At 43.1% G+C, this 21,749-nt stretch overlaps 1 protein-coding gene across 2 annotated transcripts; it reads right to left on the bottom strand.

Annotated features, from left to right (window-relative positions):
* Window positions 1-1,269: 1,269 nt before the first annotated feature.
* LOC133342955 (SLAIN motif-containing protein-like) lies at window positions 1,270-19,963 on the bottom strand. 2 transcript variants are annotated; one of them, XM_061552356.1, is made up of 10 exons: window positions 18,651-19,960; window positions 17,342-17,490; window positions 12,408-12,548; window positions 11,099-11,317; window positions 9,694-10,218; window positions 7,781-7,942; window positions 7,197-7,436; window positions 6,186-6,326; window positions 4,888-5,275; window positions 1,270-4,009 (listed from the first exon to the last, which is right to left on the bottom strand). In XM_061552356.1, the coding sequence occupies exons 1-10, from the start codon at window positions 19,673-19,675 to the stop codon at window positions 3,946-3,948; spliced, it is 3,054 nt and encodes a 1,017-aa protein (XP_061408340.1). In that variant the 5' UTR covers window positions 19,676-19,960; the 3' UTR covers window positions 1,270-3,945. The 2 variants fall into 2 exon arrangements, with proteins under 2 accessions (XP_061408340.1, XP_061408341.1); XM_061552357.1 differs by lacking the exon at window positions 6,186-6,326 and having other exon boundaries at window positions 18,651-19,963.
* Between the last annotated feature and the right edge of the window lie 1,786 nt (window positions 19,964-21,749).

Consider the following 21,749-nt stretch of genomic DNA (forward strand, 5'->3'; position numbering starts at 1 on the left):
AGTCTTGTCGAATTGTAACGGAGGCCTTCTGACAGAAGTGGATTGACAGAGGACTGTAAATTATTATACAGGTACTTTTACATTTCATGAATTTCATTGAATCATTTTAATTGCGGTCTAGTCAATAATTGCCCTACGAGAGAAAAAAAGGCTTTACACTTTCTGACAATAAAACAGTCGTTAAATTTTTTAAATTTATTTAAAGCTTTCGTGATTAGAGATTCATATTCTTGGTTCTTTCGGCAGTCACATACAAGGGAAATAATAAAATAAAATTTACATTATTTATTCTTTCATTATTTCCCTTCTATGTGACTTTACCGAAAGAACCAAGAATATGAATAGGTGTTAAGATGTTCAAACACCAATTAGATATCTATTTCAAGGTATCAAAGTCTACATTAACCACACATACTTGTGACAAAATATGCAAACAGGCTCTGATATTGTATGCATCGTCTTTGAAACTGATTGGCCTACACCAAAGACAGCCTTCTTGATGGCCTTGTCTCACCAGTGTTAGACCAGAGAACGCCAAAAGGCAATGCAAGTGTAATGACAGGGTGACACCTATCGGCCTGAAGGGGTAATTGCGGTTACGGGGGTATTATGTAATGCCTTATTATAAGGGGGGCGTATCTGGGGTCAAGGTGAAAGGCGGAGTTAGTCCAGAGGCTCCAGGAACCTGCTCGAAGGTTCTGGAAGGGGGCGTGGCCACGCCGGGGCGCATATCAGGGGTGCCGAACCAGAGGTCTGGGTGCTGTTGCGGGTCCTGGCTGTGTCGCTGCTTGTTGTCATATCTTCGTCCCCGACCACGTGGCTGTTCTTCTGTAAGACCCTCTCAATCGCCATCGCTGCGCTAGTTGGACAGCTAGCGTAGCGTATGCCGGAGATGGGCTAATGTGTTAGGATCGCCGATGTGTAGCTGCGTTACGTAATGTATCGCCCCATGTGCTCTTAATAAACAAGAAGCCTTCTTTCTACTCGATGTGTCTCGGAAGTCGCTCACGACACAAGTGTCAAAGTATGAATAGCTCGGGTTGAGCAGTTCCATCAATGGGACCTTTTTGCCAGTATCAAGACGTTGAAAAGAACCGACGCAAAATATATGGATCATATTGACATAAGTAAAACGGGATTGGGAAGGACACATTGCGAGAAGACATGGATGGCCGCAGCCTTCACACAGCAGTGGATAAAGCATTGCTGCTGCGGATATTAACATTAGGAATCAAGAGCATATCAATGGTGAGTTGAATAAATATAATGTAAGTTTAAACTCAAAATGTTTATTAAACAAAGGACAACATAAACAACGAACAATACCCCCCAGGTTGGTCAAGCGATTTTGTCACGCCCAAAATAAAAAATAGAAAAATGAATCTCAAATGCATTTAATGTATTGTTAATAAAATGGCATATTATATAAATATCGCTAGATACGCCAACTTTTTCATTAAATGGCATTAACAATATCACCAGAACCATAATGAGCCCGACAGCATTCAAAGCTCAGATTACGTTAACACAAAAAAACGTGCATAGACAATTCTCCCTGCCAGCCATGCTGCTCAAATAAACGAACTAAAATTGTGTTAAAGAGCATGACTACTGTTCAATAATTAAGGCAACATCTGAAATATTCCTTTGTAAAAATGCAAACTATGGTTTTTATCAGCAGGATATCTACTAGGCATGTTATGATTCATCTCCCGAGTGGTTCAATACATCGTCACGATTCAGGCAGGGTTTGGGGTTCGATTCAAGAATGGTTCCTTTGCTCCATTAGCCTAAAAGTAACATTAATCGTATCATTTACATATAATTTGCATACATTTCAATGGATTCAGACAAGTGCAATTTTATGCATGCATCATGGGCAAAATAACTCACTTTCATTGATATACTATATTGATGAATCATTGCATGCCAAGTTCCTACCAAGTCCACCATACCTCTGTATTTGATTGTCTTGGAAAGTGACCAAAGAACCTAAGACAAGCACAACTTTGGTGAACAATTGGCCTGAGAAAGTTCAGCAAGTCAAAAAATATTGTACAGACGACCCTTCAAGGCTGCCATATAGTAAGTAGTAAGTGCTGCATTCGGGGCTTTTGGGTGCATTCATGCTATGCAATGTTTATCATTTGTAAAATATACGTACAAAACATATGCCACAAGTGCTTACAGCAGAACCTAAACATTCCCCTCTGTAACAGGATTTAGTAACAGTCTTTCTAAAGAAGTCAGTTAAGCATAACATTATGGCATGCAATGGGATTTGCTGGTACTGAGTTCTATGTAGTGCAATATTAGTAGTATCATTGTGTAAACACCACTGAAGGTTGTACCTTGTTGAAGCCACATACCACTGCATTTAACACACAAAGTTCCAACGGTAGGGCTGCAAATTCATGAACATGACAAAATATGATTATCCTCTTCGCAGAGCTGGTAAAAAATTTACTCTGTACCCATGTACTTGCAAAGCAAATGTTAACTAGCACAAATGATTGGGCAACCGTACCAGCGAGCCACTTAAAATAGTTTTTTCCTAGCTGTCTGTCTTATATGACAATCCGTAACCCTTCCATTTTCCTTCCAAATTACTCCAGTCCCATTTCAACAGCCACACAACACGTCCCCCAGACCCTCAACAAACACATCCCACTTCATCTACGAAAGCGTATCTGTAATGCCATCATTGGTTTATAACGGAAATATTAACCTATCCTCTACACATTTAACAACAAGACCTGCGTGCCCAGAATTTATTCGGGAACATTTATATATACTCCTGGTTTTAGTTTACAATAAATAGACCTGAATAATATTAATGGGGAGAAAAAACTAGGCTTATAAAATTGAAAAAGTATGACCTCTTTTCATAAGGTAGCTTATGTAAATTATACTTTGGATATGTGCATATATTAAATTACTAAACCTGCTACGATATCCAGTTCCATTAGTATATATAGTCAAAAAAACAATTACCACGTACACGCGAAGACTGAATAAAGGTTAGCGGACTGATTTTAGGCACAATAAAGGCTAGCAAGTTACAAGAAGAAAACACAAAGTACAACAGCATTATTCTTTGGTTCTTTCGGTAAAGTCACGTATAAATAAAAAATAATAAATTAAATAATAGCATACGACGTTTCGATTGCAACACAAGCAATCATCATCAGGTATAATGAAATAGCGACATAAAATCTAACCAGAAAAAATTACAGACATATAAGCAGACAGATATCACCAAGATACACAGAGCGGGCAACACAGGTACAGAGAGGGGTGATCGTCTCTGTGTATCTTGGTGATATCTGTCTATAATTTTTTCTGGTTAGATTTTATGTCGCTATTTCATTATACCTGATGATGATTGCTTGTGTTGCAATCGAAACGTCGTATACTATTATTTAATTTATTATTTTTTCTTTATACGTGACTTTACCGAAAGAACCAAAGAATAATTCCTGCAGTCACGAAAGCTCCAAAGTTAAGATTATAACAGCATTATTAAAATCCCTCCGAGTGCCACTTTGCAGGTGTGATTGCAAAATACACCGCACATACATTTAAAATCATTTTAAGCACGTGTGCAAAAGCACGCAAAGAAACTATGAATGTCTTCTTTGCAAAGCAAGGTGATTAATAAATGAATGCTTAAGTAGTGTACGTGCATGTCAGTAAATTATGCACATCTACAGTGGTTCAAAAAAGTCAAACCTATCAACTTGAATAACATTTGTTTTTTATAAAACAAGTCAAAACCCAATTATGTATGGGCATCCACATTCAAGAGGTATATAATCTGAATATGGTGCCTGTAATTTGAGAAAGGTATGATGAATGGCACCAGTTAACACTCATAACCTCACATGCAGACCTCCTATAAGTCAATAGATATCTGTATATGCTGGGATTGCTACATATCCTTCATTAGTAGTTGACTCTGCATGAAGCATCCTTTAACACCCCGAAAGACCTTTGCATTTGTAGGGACCTGTGGGGGAAAAAACAATGTCCAAAATTTACATATCAAATTAATGATGCTTGACATTACTTCTGTCAACATCTACAAATTGAAGCTCCTGACGCCCAATAGTTTTGAAAGATGGAAATGTAAATTACCAGCACGTGTAGCATTTACAAAATAGCAATTAAAATGTTTGACTTAAAACTTTTGTGACTGCAGGAATTCATATTCTTGGTTTTTTCGGTAAAGTCACGTAGATAGAAAACAAAAAATAAAAATAATAAAATAAAATTTAAATACATAATTAAAAGAATAATAAAACACAATAAAAATAGTAAAATTAAGTTTAAAAAATAAAATTTTAATATAAATTTTAACTGCATTTTATTATTTTTATCGTGTTTTTTATTATCTAATTAATTAATTTTTTAAACATTTTTTAGTTTTAGTTTTCTATCTACGTGACTTTACCGAAAGAACCAAGAATATAGCAATTTAAAAGTCCCATGATTTGTAGAGAGTAAAAAGGGTTCTGCCATTAAGTCCATGAATGATAAAAAAAAACCCTCCACAACCAATGCATTTCGGAACTGTGTGTCACAACAAGTTGCCTATGTAACATCAAACTATGTTTATGATTTTTACAATTCATTGTAAACGCAAGACTCCAAGTAGCATGAGACACATCGCAAGCAGCATCAAGCACTTGCACAGCTCCCTTGTTCCTCTATGTACATTTTTGTTTGCAATGTAATAAAGGCCATTTTATTATAATTTGCATAAAGTTTAATTCTAATACCCACAATTCACCACAAGTAACATGACCCACAGAATGGCTGTTCATCGATGCAACGTTAACTGTGCAATTAAACAGCATACCATTTAAGTACATGGTACATATTCACCTCTGAGTTGGCTGTGCCAGCTTGCTGCGAGGCACCGCAGAACACGGCTGGGTGTTAGGGCTGGTCTTGCTTGCCGCCAGCTTCGACAGCACACTCTTGCCCAACGAGCTGGTGCTTGCCGCCCGGGCGCCACCAATCCTGTCGCCGGCTCCTACTCCCGACGACGGGGACCCGCTCGGAACTACCAGGCGGGAACGGGGTTTCGGGGTTCCAGGCGAGGGCACTTTGTGCGTGGTGGTACAACCGGTTGGGCCGCCCTGAGTAGTGCCGGGACTGCTCGACTGGGAGGTCGTCCGATAGCTCGCTCCGGACGCGGCGGGAGGTGGCGTCGTTTTGCACGGCAGCCTCGACTGGGAAGTCGACGTCGGCAGACGCAGCCTCGACGAGCCTGTGACAAAATTATTACGGCACAAAAACGTTACTTCAAGAAAACGTCGTCCTTAACCCTTTCCGAGACATCTGCAAGTTGCAGGGTGGGTTCCAGTTCACCAATGAATCTCGAAACATGCAAGCGGCTCAGCATTAATTTGATTTAGAGAGGCATATCGTTGTTGTTTTTACAGGCAATGCACTCACCGCATATAACTGTAGGCACACGACTGCACTCTACGATAGCTGACGCCAAACTGTGCCACACGCCCTCCCCGCATGGCCTCGTGGGAGCCTCGGTACCGATAAAGTTACGTTATTTTCTTCCAGTTTCATTTTGACGATGTACACTTACGTCATCGGAACGGAATCGGAAGAAAAACCGATGAACGTAAACGTATGTCATCGGAACGGGAAGGGGTAAAGCAGCAGAGTATGAAAGCTTATTACGATATTTTGCAACAATGTTCATTTGAGATACAACCCACAAAAATCAAATAGCTGTGTGCACTGGGCTGTCCCATGAGTTTGAAGCTTTGTTAATGAGAAAATAAAGACTTTAACATCGGTCGGGGGTTCAAAAATAGCACCATGGTGATGTCAATGCACTGACAGTGATGTCACAGTGACATCACTCATGTTCCAAAATGACTTGCTTGACAGTAACTTTAAAGTGTTTTTATCTCATTAAATAAGCCCCATGTTTCTGTCAGACGTTTAAATTAAGGACACAGCCTGGGAACGTTTCTTCAACTACTATTAGGTAAATTTTTTGGGTTGCATGTTCCTCCAGTTTCTAGGCAATGTTTTATATTTAGAACCATCCGATTTTACAAACAGCTATCATTGTTTTATGAGAAACAATGCCAAATGTGTCATAACATGGGAGGACTCAACGTCAAAAGCTGCAAAACACGATGGGATGATACCTGTTTTGGTTTTACAGCGAAGAGATGCATCTGTAGCTGGATCCTGAAGATTGGACTCCAGGCTGAGGCTGTTTTTTACAACTGCAAGAGCCGGCCGCACGATAGTGCTGTTCAGGTTTGGCATGCTCACATGCATATCATCTATAAGGTGACATAGAATGGGAAAGGACAAATATAAAAAACTGAAAAATAAAACTAATCTTATGCAGTTTTTGCACTAAATGAAAATCCTTTTTCTCTTTTGGGTTGAATAAAATTTGTTGGCCTAGGCAGGCTCAAAATTTTCAAGACACAAAAGTGACCTCTGAACTATCACCTTTTTAAAAGGTTCCCTACCCAAAGAAAAATGCAGTATAGCACATTTCATGTTTTCATGCGTGCAGGCATGTACAGGTAACCTTTACATTTTATAACCGCACTTAAAATGCATCAACAAGCCAGAGCACTGTGCAACAGAGAGCAGACAAGTCAAGTTACCACACTCTTCCTTATGCAAAATAGCCAAAGCAGCTGCGATGGTGGGCAAACACAAGCCTATTTAAACTAACCAGATACCATATGGGCCAAAGAAGCAGTGTATCGAGCAGCACATGCGAAATTGGTGCCCAGGAGAATGCAGAAATTGCGTGTTGTGTCACGAGCTCCCTGGGTGGTTCAGAAATCAGAGTGTTGAGCTGGCACCGCTGAGATCCTGGGTTCGAATCCAAGCATCTTGCCTGCGTTTAAACCATGTTCTCAAGTGTATCACGGTAAATTTGGTTCTATAATATATTAAAAAATATTTGTTTGACTGCCATGCAACGAACATTAATCTATGTCGCAGGTCAGGTAGGAAGAAAGTTCTGCCTCATGCTGTGTAGAGCAAAGGTCACTTGAATGGCTCTCGCAAGTATTTTTCGAACAAAGATGTTCACTGCCATGGGCTCCAACATGGAGGGCTGCACCACTTTGCGAGATCTGGATGATACAATGATGGTAAAGACCAACATTTGAAGAGTGAGCATTGCATACTTGGGCTGGCATTGATTTGGCCGTGTCTCAGCGATCCCACTTTCGGCCTCTGTGCCTGCACGAGGCGTGACCGAGCAGGTGTGGTGGGACCGCTCGCTGCCCTTGGCTGCGGCGCCGGCTGCTTGTTCGTCGCAACAGTGCGGGGCCTCGTTTCCGCTGCGCGACCCACGTTCGTGTTCGCCAGCCGGACATTTTGGCCTGGGCTAGTGACCGCTGGCAGCCCATTGGAGGACGAAGGTGCTGGAAACACAAAACAATTACTATCTGAGAATTCACTGATGTCGTGATATTTAACAGAGTTCAAAATTGTAAGCATGCCCATACCTGGCTTTGGTTAATGGCACGGATACTATTAGGGGTCAAGATAAGGCCATGGGTTATAGCTAGGAATATGTTCAGGACAAGCAGTTTGATTTACAACTCGTATGTAGGTTACATTCTAGCTTCAGATTGTTTTATAAGACCACTGTTTGATTAGGATTCAACGGAATGTGAATGCATATTTACTAAGCCACTAATATATATAGTAGAGAATATATTACTTTTTAAAAGCATGCAAAGATGGTGCGAACGAACTCACGTACCCGTCGCCAGGCCTTTGGCTTGACCCGCACCAGGCACATCTACTCGACGCTGCTGAGAGCCTTGGGCTACCGCTGTACCCCGCACCACCGCCTGGGGCTGAGAGAGACTGGAAGCCACCCTCCCTGGCTCCACCATTAAATGTCTGCTCCTCTGCTGCAAGCCTACAAACCATACACATGTAATAATGCAGATTAAAATTTTCAATAACGCTTTAATTGTACAAGATAGTACACAGGGTGGAACGATGCATCGATTTACATTCTTTAGCTCGCGATACATTAACTGTATAGAGTGCATTAAAATGTATGTTTTTGCATGCGTATGTTATATGAATTAAACTCGCGTTATCATCTGCAGCCAAGAGGCACCAACATTCACCACAATCGAATCATGACCCTAAATTTAAATAATTGTACATCATCCTGAGATTAAATTGTATTGTGTCTGGTGCATAGCATACAGGGGAGCATGACACAAGTGGTTCACGCACTGCAGTATGAACCGGGTAATCTGAAATGAATTCCTGGCCACAGCTAAACATCAATGGAAAGTGATATCTGAACCGGTTGTGGGCACTACATCTTAAGCAAACTCTCACTGACCAGCATGAAGTACGGTCAAATAACTAGCATGACAGGGGTGAGAGATGGCCTTCATTCAGCAACGTATTGAAAAAGCACTGTAAATTATTATTATTTATACAATGCTTTTTTCTTAAAACGTGTTTTTTCTCCAAATATTGCTTTCACCTTCTTGGTTCTTTCGGTAAAGTCACGTAGAAGGGAAGTAATAAAATAATGAAAATAAAACATAATAAAATAATTCTCACGACGTTTCGGCCACAACGCAAGCAGCCGTCCTCAGGTGAAAACCAGGTCCGTCGAGGCGACAGAGTCTGAATGAAACAGCACACGAGCTTGGAGCATATATATAAGCTGGGCGCATTGACAATGCAAATTCCTTTGTCAATGCGCCCAGCTTATATATATGCTCCAAGCTCGTGTGCTGTTTCATTCAGACTCTGTCGCCTCGACGGACCTGGTTTTCACCTGAGGACGGCTGCTTGCGTTGTGGCCGAAACGTCGTGAGAATTATTTTATTATGTTTTATTTTTATTATTTTATTACTTCCCTTCTACGTGACTTTACCGAAAGAACCAAGAAGATGAATCCCTGCAGTCACGAAAGCTTTAAATCGAAATATTGCTTTCACGTCAATGTTGTACGTTTTTGATGCTGTACACTGTAGCATGAACGTGCATCCTGAAAATTTGTAAGTGAACACTTTAAAACATTATTCAACACTGCTTCCTTGATGCATACGCCAGTTGCCAGGAGATTGTTTATCCACTTTGACTGCAAGCACTCATTACTGTCAGCTGCGATTTTCAGGATTCAACTTGCCCCAGATAAATGAATGCAAACAATGCATACATGTACTTAAATTCAAGTTAAATACATGTTTGTAATGCACAGCTTGTTCTATGCACATATATATATATTTTTTCGCACTCTTAATATATGTATACTTTCTTTTCTGACAATTATATACATTCACGGTACAGTAAGTATACAATGAAAAGAAAAGGCACACCGTATTGCAATGCATCATTTTATTCGTGAAAGTGACTCACAAGGCTAGTGGCAAAAATTCCACATTTGGTCGGGGATCAGTCTCCATAAGGAAACAACTGCTTGACAATTAAAGGCTGCTAATTTTTCTCAACCCAGATATACGGTGGGTTGAGTGATCACCTGCTACAATATAAACTCATGGGCAACTGCTCTACTCTCTGATCTGTATTGCATGTTTCCATGATCTTTAGTTGTGAACATTCAAATTAGCCGCACTCGACCTTTGCGTTGTCAACATTACATCACTGGGTAAGCAAACCAAACTCGGCTTATGTTACCGTCTGTCCGGAGGCTTTGCGGTGCACGCAGACGTAAGGGCGGCTGAAGCCGGGACGCTTTGTTCGGGAGGTGGTCACTTGGGGATTCTCGCCGGCTTCCTCTCGAAGAATCGACATCGTCCGTGCAAGGTGAGAAAGGACCGCAGGTGTCCTCTTCCTCCTCCTGGTCGCTGAAGGGGGTGAGGTTGTGAAGAAGTGGTGCTCGGAGTCGCCCCGGCGAATCTGCGGGCCCCGAAACAGACGAGCCGTCCCCGTCCTGACGCTCATCCGCCACACGAGGCTCACATGGCGGCGGCGGCGAAGCGGGCGGGTCTCCTGTTCGAGGGTCGGCGGTCGCCTCCGACTGGAGGAAACCCTGGCACGAGGAAAGGTCTGTGGCAGTCTCTGCGAGCATGGTTTTCTCCAAACTGCAGATGCATGTTGTGTCAAAGCCGCACACCTGGATGCACTGCTTGAGAATGTCGGGAGAGTACATGGGCGGGGACATCTCATTGAGCAAGGACCCAAATTCTTGCTGTTGCAGCTCTGCAAGCAAAAGATAAGATGCATTTAATTCATAGCCAGATAGGAATCCAATGGGACCAGGTGTCTCTTTTTTAAGGGTCACCTGTGTTTAAAGAAATACAGCAACAACATGAAATAGATTGCAAGAAAATAATGCAGAAATACATACAATATATATGGAACAGTTACAAATTAAAGATAATTCAACTTGTTTAAAAAACTACTATTAACAAAAACAAGAAATTCCAATTAGTAAAAAATTATATGCAAAAACACCATGTTAACATGTTTTCGAGGGTGGATGGAGGGCAGGTGTGACATAGCACGCACGAACCCGGCTGAACGCAGTGGGACGTGGGTCACGTGAGCACAGTACACTTGTCCACCCACATGCCAGCCAAAAAAACGTTTTTATTTGCATGACTTCCAAATAATTATGACATTACATATTTAACAAAAGAAAATGACTATCTCGCCTGTTTAATAAATTACACTGATTTAGAACTTAATGTTGTGACATGAAAAGACTAAGTTTCACTATATTTTTTTGCACGACATGGGTAATTCCATGTTGCACACTTCCACGACAGCAAATCGATCAACGTGCCTTACTGTTTAAGTTAAGGACACACCCCCCATACATGCCTGAATAGAACGAACATTTTTGTTCAAACCATGAGCTCCAGGATAATTTTATAACTTGGAATTTATATTGTTACACTGCCACACAATGATACTCTTGTGACATACCACAGGAATTTCAACATCTATTTTTTAAAAAGGACATGCTTAAATTATCAAACAATAAGCCATCGACCATGTACATACTGGCCCAGTGGTAATAGCGTTGACTGCTGGATAACAGTTGCTCAAAATAGACATAGAATCTCAAAGTACTCACTCTGCTCCTTAAGCCAGACCATTAGTCGGAGTTCAGAGATGTTACTTGGGCGGGAATCCATACAAGAGTCATCACCATCCAGAATCTGGGTTCCGTCCATAAGCTGCATCATTTTCAAAGGTGTTTCATATTCTGGCCCCTTTGAGCTTTTAATCTCAGGGCTTCCGAATGTATTTAGGGGAGTGCTGTACCGCCTCGTCACATGGTCCAAGTCACAATCTGTGAAAGAAAAGGAAAATGTCAGCTCCACTGAAAGCCATTTTGCCATAAATAAAACATACCTGAAGCGTTGTTTGATATTTTTATTATTTCCCTTCTACGTGACTTTACCGAAAGAACCAAGAATATACCTGAAGCAGTCTATATTGTTTAGTGATAACCAAGTGGAGAAGAAAATATCTCAAAGATAAGCATATTGCAAAGTTGAGCTACAAGCAGAATCGAAGTAAAAATCAGATGACAAGGTGTTCTCACACGTTTCATTGCGATGTGATCATTTACGTTGTTTCTTATCCTCAGCTGCTCGCACTGTCTGGAACTCCCTTTCTTTATCTCCTGTACCTCCGACTCCATAAACATTATAGTTCAAACTAGAGGTCTTCATTTCCTCGACAAGCTATCACTCATCAGTTTTATCAGCTGCTTCCCCACTTGTACTGTTTAAGACTTTTCTACCAATAAATGTGCATGCAAAATGCAAACCATTCACTTTCACTCCTGTCACCAAATGAGTGCGTAATATTGCCTGATATTCTTGAATATACTTTACTTTCTTATTCAAATGTAACCTGTAAAAACCTATACATTACATTTAAACAGTAAATGCATAGGCCACAATTACAAATTGCATGGTGACTTATAATAAACACTGGAATAGCAACAATAAATCAGCCAACCTCTTTGGTTGGAGTGACGGCATCATGCATCACCACCAGGTGCGGTGGTGCAAACTTAATCTATAACTTAAGATTTATAAAACTTCGAAACCTGCTATACTGCAAGGCGGCCATGCAACAGCAATACCATCTCAGATGCCTACAATTCCTCAGGGTAATCAATTTCCTTCTGTATGAACATAAATGCTTAAAAAACATTTAGCAAAACACCCCAAAGTAGAACCCTCCCGAAAAGCATTATGAGCCTCATTGCAGCTTTCCTGGATAAATAACATTCTTATTGAAACTCAAGATCGATCTAAATGCAGACTGTAAAGACGAGCAGCTGTATCTCACAGTGTTCTCTGAAACTCGACGCCACTTTAGCCTCAGTCAATACTTCAAAGCCATCAGTACACGTATGACCCCATTACCATCCACAACGGCTCGTCGGTGTCGCCCCAGTTGCGGCGCGGAAGATGGCAAGGTGAGGTTAGCTCCTTTGGGGCTCTCGCAGCCCACCATGGTGTACTGCCGATTACAGCCACTCACTCGGTGCATCCTATTCCTGCTCCCTGCAAAACATGGTCAGGAAACAAAACAACACCGTTACGACCGTGAAACCCACGTGTCGTTCCATTGCTTATCCGGCGTGTTCCCAATAAGTGCACGCCTTACGCCATCGGGCAAAAATGTTTTTAACCAAAATACCCAAGGCGGCACACGTTGGGGACAATTTACATCCTTTTGTTTACGTTTCTCAACGGACAGCTGGACTGCTCCATTTTGTATAAATATACAGAGCAAAGCCCGAGGGAAGAAAGAGGAAAAAAAAACGTAGGCACGCGAGCGTAAATTATCCAGCAGGCAAAAACGTGTTATGGAACTTTCAGCATCGCTCGCTTCTCTTGCAAGCACAGGAAACACACCGTGAAATTATAGGAAAAGCACAACCAACTTAAAAACAACACGCAACTTATTTGTTATAATCTATCATTCTGGCACCAATTCTTTTCACTATTAATCTAAATTGTGCATGTAATGTATTAGCTACAACAAAAACCACACATATAAAGCACAATTCAAGTTGGGGGGGGTGGGGCTGGAGGGGGGTGAAAAAAAACATTGCCTAAAAATCCCTGAACTTGCAAACTGATCGTGCCGGTTCCTGTCTGAGCGCTTGTGATATGGCTGTAGGGTTTTGAAATGCAGGTGTATGGGCTTGGCAGGTAGCCTGCGATTTAGCTAAATCCCCTGCAGGAAATCTATGAGTGTCCCGTTGCTGATGAATCCGAGTTGGGCGTATCGCGTGTCACTCCCCTTTTGTACGTGTGTCGTACAGTAGACACAAACTGGTCGAACCAAAAGACACGATTACAAACAATACATTATGTATAGCCATTTGTAAACACCAGGTTTAGTACTTAAGACTCCACTGGACACATTTGTATTGTTTGACTAATCACACACCATGTGTAGGATTCCATGTACGTAGCTGTGAAAGCCTCAAGGTGTATCAAGACTTGTGGATTTTCAGGAGAGTCCTGCATTGAAATATTTGGCCCATTCCTTTATGAGAAGCGTTTTCGCATGTCAGAACAAACCAGAGTACCCAAAGAAAACCCACACAACTAAGGGAATGAAGCTGAAAGATTTACACCAACAGGTTCACAAACATATCTCTACTGCCATCTTATCACACAGCTCAGCAGGTTTTAGAGTTTACAAAATCTATAGGATGCACTGACCCCTGCTTCCAATGTACTGGATAAGGGTCATGCACCACCCTGCACACCCGGTAAAATATTTCAGATAATAGGATTTTCAAATAATGTTGCACGCACAGACGCCAAGGCAACATTTATAAGGAGTAGGTTTTTTTTCGGGCAATTATATATCATGTAATAGTTTGTAGTGTCTATGTGGCTTCAGACACTTATTAGCCATTATAGAAATTACAACCTTGGTGTGCACTCGCACACAAAGCTTGTTGACAGGAATTTACATTAGATAATGCTCATCATCTCAGCAGCTCTTCGACGAGACTACTCTATTGGATTCCAGTTCTGAGCAAATTCACACATCCGTCCGGAGAATGCCACTGGCGAGCTACTGGAGAAGATTTGCGCCAACCTAAGTCTTCCGCTGACGTCAAACATCTTTTGCCCGCCTACTGTCCGTCTGTCATCACGGCACCCACTGTGGGCCAATATGCCATGCAAGGATGTGTCAGCAGAGTCATTGTGGTGTGAGGAGTGGCTCATCATCAACAAGGAACCAATTCCCCGTGGTGGACCGATGCTACGATCCGCCCACCGTGACTGGGCCCTGCTCAACAGGTTCTGAACTGGCCAAGGCCTGTGTGCATCAAGTCTGCACAGGTGGGGCCGATACGACAACCTGAACTGCAGCTGTGGTACAAGACAAGAGGATTACGCATTGTTTAAGAACTGTCCGCTAACCAAGCTTAGCGGGTTTGAGGACACTGCATTCTGCAAATGATGCATCTGTGGCCTGGCTTGGCACAAATGCGCACGCGAAATTAATATGAATGACCACCAAACTTGTCAGAGCCTGCCCAAGCTCGTAGCCATAGCTCAGACAAGTAAAAAAAGATGCAGCTCTACAATTGCTTGCTCATGCCACTTCTGGGGGAAGGGCCTCCACTAGAGGGAGCTCTAGGGAGCCCCTCTAGAGGAGATTTGGCCTACTCTTTCACACTGGCCAGACATCTTGGAAAAGGTGGCAGTACCCACTTTACCCCACCACAGGTGACCTGCCGATTGACTGGTGTACTCATTTTTGCACTGCCATCTCCTGGTCAACATGAAGCCCAACCCTACAACACCTGGTATTCCCAGGGAGTCTCCAATTCAAGTACTAATCAAGCTGAACTCTGATTAGTTTCCACGTTTTGACATGATCAGGTGCATTCAGGGTGATTTCAGGGTGATTTCACCAGACACGAAAGTCGATCAAATTGAATGCATTCAGCTTCAGTTGCTGCATGAACGAGGTAGATGTTGATTTCATGGAAATATTAACGCTGCATGCAAGAACTTCAAAGCTGTGCAAGATGCTATGTACCCACATCTGCCAATCACTGAAAAGTTGGTATTAACATATCTTCATAAACATACAAGGTTATTACTAGGGCTACCGCGATATAATAGTTCATCGTACATGATAAGATCCACAATAATTATATTTTCTGTTTTGTTAAGTATTGCTAAATCCTGATTACCGTTGCTCATCGTGTTTCTTAAATATTTTGCGATTGAAAAAATATGAAATCACAAAATAAACTATTCAAGTTGTAAATAACAGATATCCATTTAATGACCACCTTGTAAAATGTTTTCTGGAGTCATTGACAGCATGAAAGTTAACGTGATATCGTCATCTCAATAATTGAATTAACTACTCAACTGTTCCTTGCATGGCTGACGGCACTGCCCTGTAAGCATTATAGATTGTAACTTTCCAACGTTTAGCAGACTTATGGCAGGTTGTACTGAACTGCAGTTAAATAACTTAAGTAATTTCTGTGTGTCCTGGAAATGCAGAAAAGCATACATATTATGGAATAAAAACTAAAATTACAATTACAAAGTAGTGGGATATTGATACGGCAATAATCATCATTATGAAATTTTATATCATATCTGCCATATCGTGAAAAACGTTATCGCTGTATCGTGCAAGCATAGTTATGACTTTCAATCACGCAGTGCCACAAGTAGCATGTATAACTGCTGTCACTGACCTTCCACAGCTTAGGCCAAGCTGTACATAAAAGGAACACTGTGGAACTGCCTACAGGACAGCAAGAACATGGGACGGGGCCACGGACCTAATCGGTCAAGGCACAATGGGGCTCTACTGCGCTTCCACTACGGCTGCCAAATTCCAGAAACTGCTCGCGTCCCGTGGCCCCCTTTGACCATTTGGCTGAAACAAGAGTTTTGTGTCGCGTGTTTGTGCCAGCACAAAACACTGCCTTTTATGATCATGCTATAGCAGTGATGGCCACTATATCTATTCACCAGTGTTCCCTTCTGTGCCACACTGGCAGTTTTGTACCATATAAAAGGCACTGTATATTGTGGGTGAAATGTAAAATAAGGTGAAATTGCGGGATAACCAAATGGGAAATTGTGTGATGTGTATATAATGTGTGCAAACATACAGCCATGTTTATATGGTTGAGAGTCCTTTGTCAATCCACTGCTGGAAGAAAGGTCATCCTATGCCGTGTCAGTTACGTGGGTTATGTGACCAAATTTCCCCACGTAGGTGAGTGCGAATGGTGAAGGGAAGGCCCAGTACTATTTCAGGTATCCCTTTCCACTGAAGTCAGCTTTGGCTGGAAATCAAATCTAGGTTCCCTGGCTTGTAGCACAATGCACTAACCACTGCATCACCACGCTACCCACCCCACAGTCCTGCTACCGTTTTAAACTATCATATATCCTGCAATTCCCCTTATGTGGCTAAGAGTGGGTCCCAAATGTGCTAAACGAATCTCAAAACCATACAGCACACTAAAGTGGTATCCCAGTGCTGATATCAAAATTCACATTGATTCTTGGCCATATTTGCAACAGGACATTTCACTTGATTGACATGCTTAAGAGATTGATAATGACATTATGCAAGAAAACGATATGCTCGTATCATCTGTCAATACGCTTTTTCTTAAAGCTAAGAACACCGACTATAGGGGAAGAGCAGAGTAAGCAGGGTTGAAAATCTTATGAGTGCTGCGGGTAGAGGTGGCGGAGTAAATTTGATCACAGGCAGGTACCCCTGAAGATTATTTGAGTCATGGCAGATTAAACCGACATCTATAGTCCGTCTTTAATCACCAGCCAAGCCTGTCGACTACAGATTCTTGGCGCACTACCCTCCGTGTCCCCTTGCTCATTGCTGCAGGTGCCCTCTTAAATTTATTTGACCAATGGCACTTGCCACCTTAATTTAGGGGTTATAAAAAGAATGTTATTTTTAATTGAGTCTATTTATAATCACCAGACAACCCAGAATACTTACATATTCACGTCGCAGCAGCTCCTGCATCTTCTTGCTCTTTAAATCTGCAAGGGATCCCTATAATAACTTCAGCCACGGTTCTGCGACCTTAAACCTAGAGGCTATGAAATGTATTTCTGTAATATACAGGCAAGTCTTCTTCTTGATCATCTGCTATTAATCCATATTAAAGAAGAATATATAGCCGAGTCTGTATGACGGTGTGATATGAATCTTAAGACTAAAGACTCATACCACACGACCATAGTCATCTCCTTGCCCTTAGTTCGAGGGTTGCTCGACTGCGGGCCAAGTGGGTAAGTGCTGCACCCCATACCAAGCATTGTGCTGCTGAGGCGCGACATGAGGGAGCGGCGAGCCGCCTCCATCTCGGGGCTCGGGTTGTCCAGGACTTGACGGCTCCACTCGTACCAGCTCGGCGGCGTCCCGTCAGAGGTGCTGCATTTGCGAGAAGACGTGTACAGCCTGCGGGCAGGAAGGAGCGCACCCCAGGGGAAGTGGGGGGGGAAATCAATGAGCTTGGGGTGGGATTGTGGTGGGCGCTGGAAGGTTATCTGGAGACATAAAAACTAAACAATTTATTCTTTCCCTGGCAGCATTAAACAAACCAGCTAATGCATTCTGCAAACTCAAAAAGGCCTGAAAGGATGACGGAGGGGAGAGTGCCAACGGCTAAGTGGATGAGAAAAAAAGAATAGCTATTGATGTAAAAAGTGCACTAATGACCCCAGATTAGTGCAGGTTGAAGGAAATTACTTGATAAACTTTGCATCATTGATGGTACTGATATTACTTAATGATAGCACCAAGGCTTATATATACTAGCTCACTTAACCTAAAATTATCTCTGTGGAAAATGGGCTCTGTTAATAATTAACAGATGCTTTTATGGTCACATTCCCGAGTAAGAAAAACAGCTATACCTAAGCAGCTTAGACATGTTTTCATTATTATTAAACTGCTACACGTGTTATTGTTAGCCTGAAAATGTACCGCGTAAAAGTTGAGTCGGATAATTTCGCAGGAGCGAAGCGCACGGGAGACAGGCATGGGTCAGCAAAGTACAGGCAAACCAAGAAATGTAAATCTGGTGAAGATGAAACCTCGTTCTAAATCCAAGATTCACAGAAGTTCTGAGTGGACGAGGTAACCTTACAGAAAGTACAGTAAAAAAAATAACACATGCATAACAATACAGTATAGTATGCTTGTTTCTTTCGGTAAAGTCACGTAGAAGGGAAATAATAAAATAAATATAAAACAATAAAAATTCTCACGTTTCGACTGCGACACAAGCAATCATCAGATTTCACACCAGTCGAAACGTCGTGAGAATTTTTATTGTTTTATATTTATATTATTTTATTATTTCCCTTCTACGTGACTTTACCGAAAGAACCAAGAATACGAATCCCTGCAGTCACGAAAGCTTTAAATCGAAACTATACTGTATTTCGATTTAAAGCTTTCGTGACTGCAGGGATTCATATTCTTGGTTCTTTCGGTAAAGTCACGTAGAAGATACAGTATAGTGTTACACAGTGTAACTTTAAAACGAAAACTACTGGATGACCATGTTGTTACACGAGTGAAGCAGCCAGAAGCGACGAGCAATTTGCACTTGCCAGCTCTCATCTTGCCAGCGTGCGCACTCTTCAAGATCAACTAAGGCCACGGTATTAAGGGTTCCGTCTCGGTGTCCTCCCGGCCCCACCAAGGTCTCCTCCACTCGAACTGAACTTGGAGGCTGTGGGTCTACGAAAGTGGCGAGGCCATCCGACGAGACGGCATGGACTTGTCGGTGAGAAGAAACCTGGAGGTCTGAGGACACACGAAGATCAGTGGGAACTGAATGATGGCGCAAAGACACGTGGGGGTGCGAGGGCATGGGATGAAGGTCCAAGGACATGGGATGCAGATTCGGGGTCACTTGGCGATCTGAGGGCACATGGAGATCCGGCGAAATGGGATGAAGATCCGAAGACAACTGCAGATCCGAGGCCACCTGAAAGTTTGAAGACACGGGATAATGGTCCGAAGGCCCAAATTGTTGTTGTTGTAGCTGTTGCTGACGGTGTCGACGGTGGTGACGCTGGTGGTGATGACGGTGGTGGAGACGTCCCGACCCTGCATCAGGCATCACGGTGGTCTGGAGATCTGAAGAGGGACTTTGGGGGCCCGAGGACATCGGCGACACCGGCGACGTGGGTGACAGTGGCTGAAAGTCCGCGCAACCACGACACGGCGGCCCTAGCAACGGAGACGTTAACCCGGCGGCGGCGGCGGGGTCCATCCAACCTCTGTGCTCTTCAGCATTTGGTTGTCGCTGCTGGTGGATGAGCTGGAAGTCGAGGAGTTGGCGGTGATCGTCGCTCATCTGCCGCCTTTTCGCGCCCGTCCTTCTCGCCCGACGCAGCTGCTCGTTCTGCCGCTCGAGTTTCTTCACGAGCTCCTGCAGTTGGGCTACTTCGGGTGAGTCTCCTCTGCGCTGCGCAGATGCCGCAAGCCGCTGCCGACGGCCGCCGTGGTCACCGTCGTCACCGTCGACATCACCGTCGACGCTGTTGCCGTTCACCACCATCACCGTCGTCATCGTCGTCGAGGCATCATCCTCCGTCTCCTCCCCCGTCATCACCACCACGTCCACCATGGCGAGCAAACTAACTAGCGCGCTTGGGTTAGTTAGTAATCACGCAGAGCGAAGTGCTCGTCCGTATTTGTGTGCGTACAGAAAAATTCCAGTTGCGGCGACAGAAATTGGCGCGGCGACAATGTGCGGCGGTCGTAGAAAACTTTTTATCGCACAGACCTCCCGACTCCTCCGAAGCCGCCGCCGCCGCCAAAGCAGCGCCTCATCCTCCACCCTAAATCAGTGGCGCGCCTCGAACCGTGACGTCAGCGCGCGCCGTGACGTCCGTGCGTGGTGACGTCACGACGCACACGTCGCTCTTAACGCACAGCGACACGCCCCCAACGCACAGCGACACGCCCCCAACACACAGCGACACGCCCCCAACACACAGCGACACGCCCCCAACGCACAGCGACACGCTCCCAACACACAGCGACACGTTCCCAACGCTCAGCGACACGCCCCCAACACACAGCGACACGCCCCCAACGCACAGCGACACGCCCCCAACGCTCAGCAACACGCCCCCAACACACAGCGACACGCCCCCAACGCACAGAGACACGCCCCCAACGCACAGCGACACGCCCCCCATGTTGTTGCCGATTGCCTAAGCGACGCGGAACGCTGCTGGGGTTGATTTAATTTTTCCGCTTGCACCATCAATGACGATTTCGATTCACAAATTTCTCGCACGGATGTGACGGATGCACGTACTGGTGTTGTTCGACCCAATATTTGTTTTATTGGGTCGGGCAACAATTTCACAGCATTTGTCGATGACACGGTGGTCGAAAAAGAAGAACAAAAATACATGATAAGCGACGTTTCGGGCAACGGCCCTTGTAGCATGTTGACGTTGTTTTTTTGTTAACTGCGTGTGCGCCACTGCCAACGCAGCAGCACAAATTGCTTGTCAATAACCCTCCACCACCCGACAGGATTCACACAAATTATTATTCAAACGTGCCAATCAATGTACAGTATTGATCAACTCCTGACCAATAACGCTTCTCACCGATGGCTTAAGACTTTCGTGACAAATTTGTTTGCAAAGTGACAATCCAGTTGTTGGGTGATGCGAGGGTTAATGTCAATAAAGTTGTCATGAAACTATCGCGTGGCCTAACCCAACAAATATTAATCGATTCTAGACTTGAATAAAATATGAATCGTATTGGTTACGAAAAGCCACTTTTGATGTTGTACAGTACTCTCTGGCTCTTCACAAAATTCATTGTCATCAACAACCATGTACGATCCAATGTTGGGAGAATGCCTTCCCGTGCTCCGGCCACCTCTCTCGATGCTGCGATGTAACATTCCATCCTTGCACCGTCACAGGAGCTCTTTTCATCGCTCCATCTCCTAGGTTTAAGTGCTCTCAGACGATTTCAATTTCTTGGCTGCCACTCTTATTTTTCTTGGCCATCTGCCATCATCTTTCCAGCCGTGACATGTCCTGCCCAAGCCCACTTTTTTAAAAGTTTGACTTGTAATTGACGTTCCCATGCCCTCTAATCCACGTGTTTTTCATCTTTTTGTCTCTAGATGTAATTCCAGGAAACACATCTATGCTACGTAGATAAAAAAAAATTAAATTAATAAAAGTACTTAAAAATACGGGTTTCTTGGAATTTCTCTCACTTGATACAGCTATCGTGCTGTGACTGTTCCACCTGAAGACGGAAGCTTGTGTTGCCTCCGAAACGTGATTTTTATTTTATTTTTATTTTACTTTTATTGATTTTAATTTTTTACCTACGTGACTTTACCGAAAAAACCTAAGAATATGAATCCTTGCAGTCACGAAAGCTTCAAATCTAGAAAGATCTATGCTACTTTACGCCCTGTTCAGTCTTGTTGCTAATGATGGTGTTTATGAGTATATCTCATAGCAGGTAGTATGCACTGATTTTGGTATTCTAATTCCTCGTTTTGGCTCTCGATGTAATTCCAGGAAGCATATGTGTGCTTCTTTACGCACTGTTCAGTTTTTATGTTAATAATAACCATGTTTTCTAGCACATCTCATGGGTAGTACGCACTGATTTCGGTATTATAATGCCTTGTGTACTTATGTGGGCACATC

The sequence above is a fragment of the Lethenteron reissneri genome, chromosome 16 (assembly GCF_015708825.2).
Source record: "Lethenteron reissneri isolate LAM-NWPU_2019-01 chromosome 16, ASM1570882v1, whole genome shotgun sequence".
NCBI lineage: Eukaryota > Metazoa > Chordata > Hyperoartia > Petromyzontiformes > Petromyzontidae > Lethenteron > Lethenteron reissneri.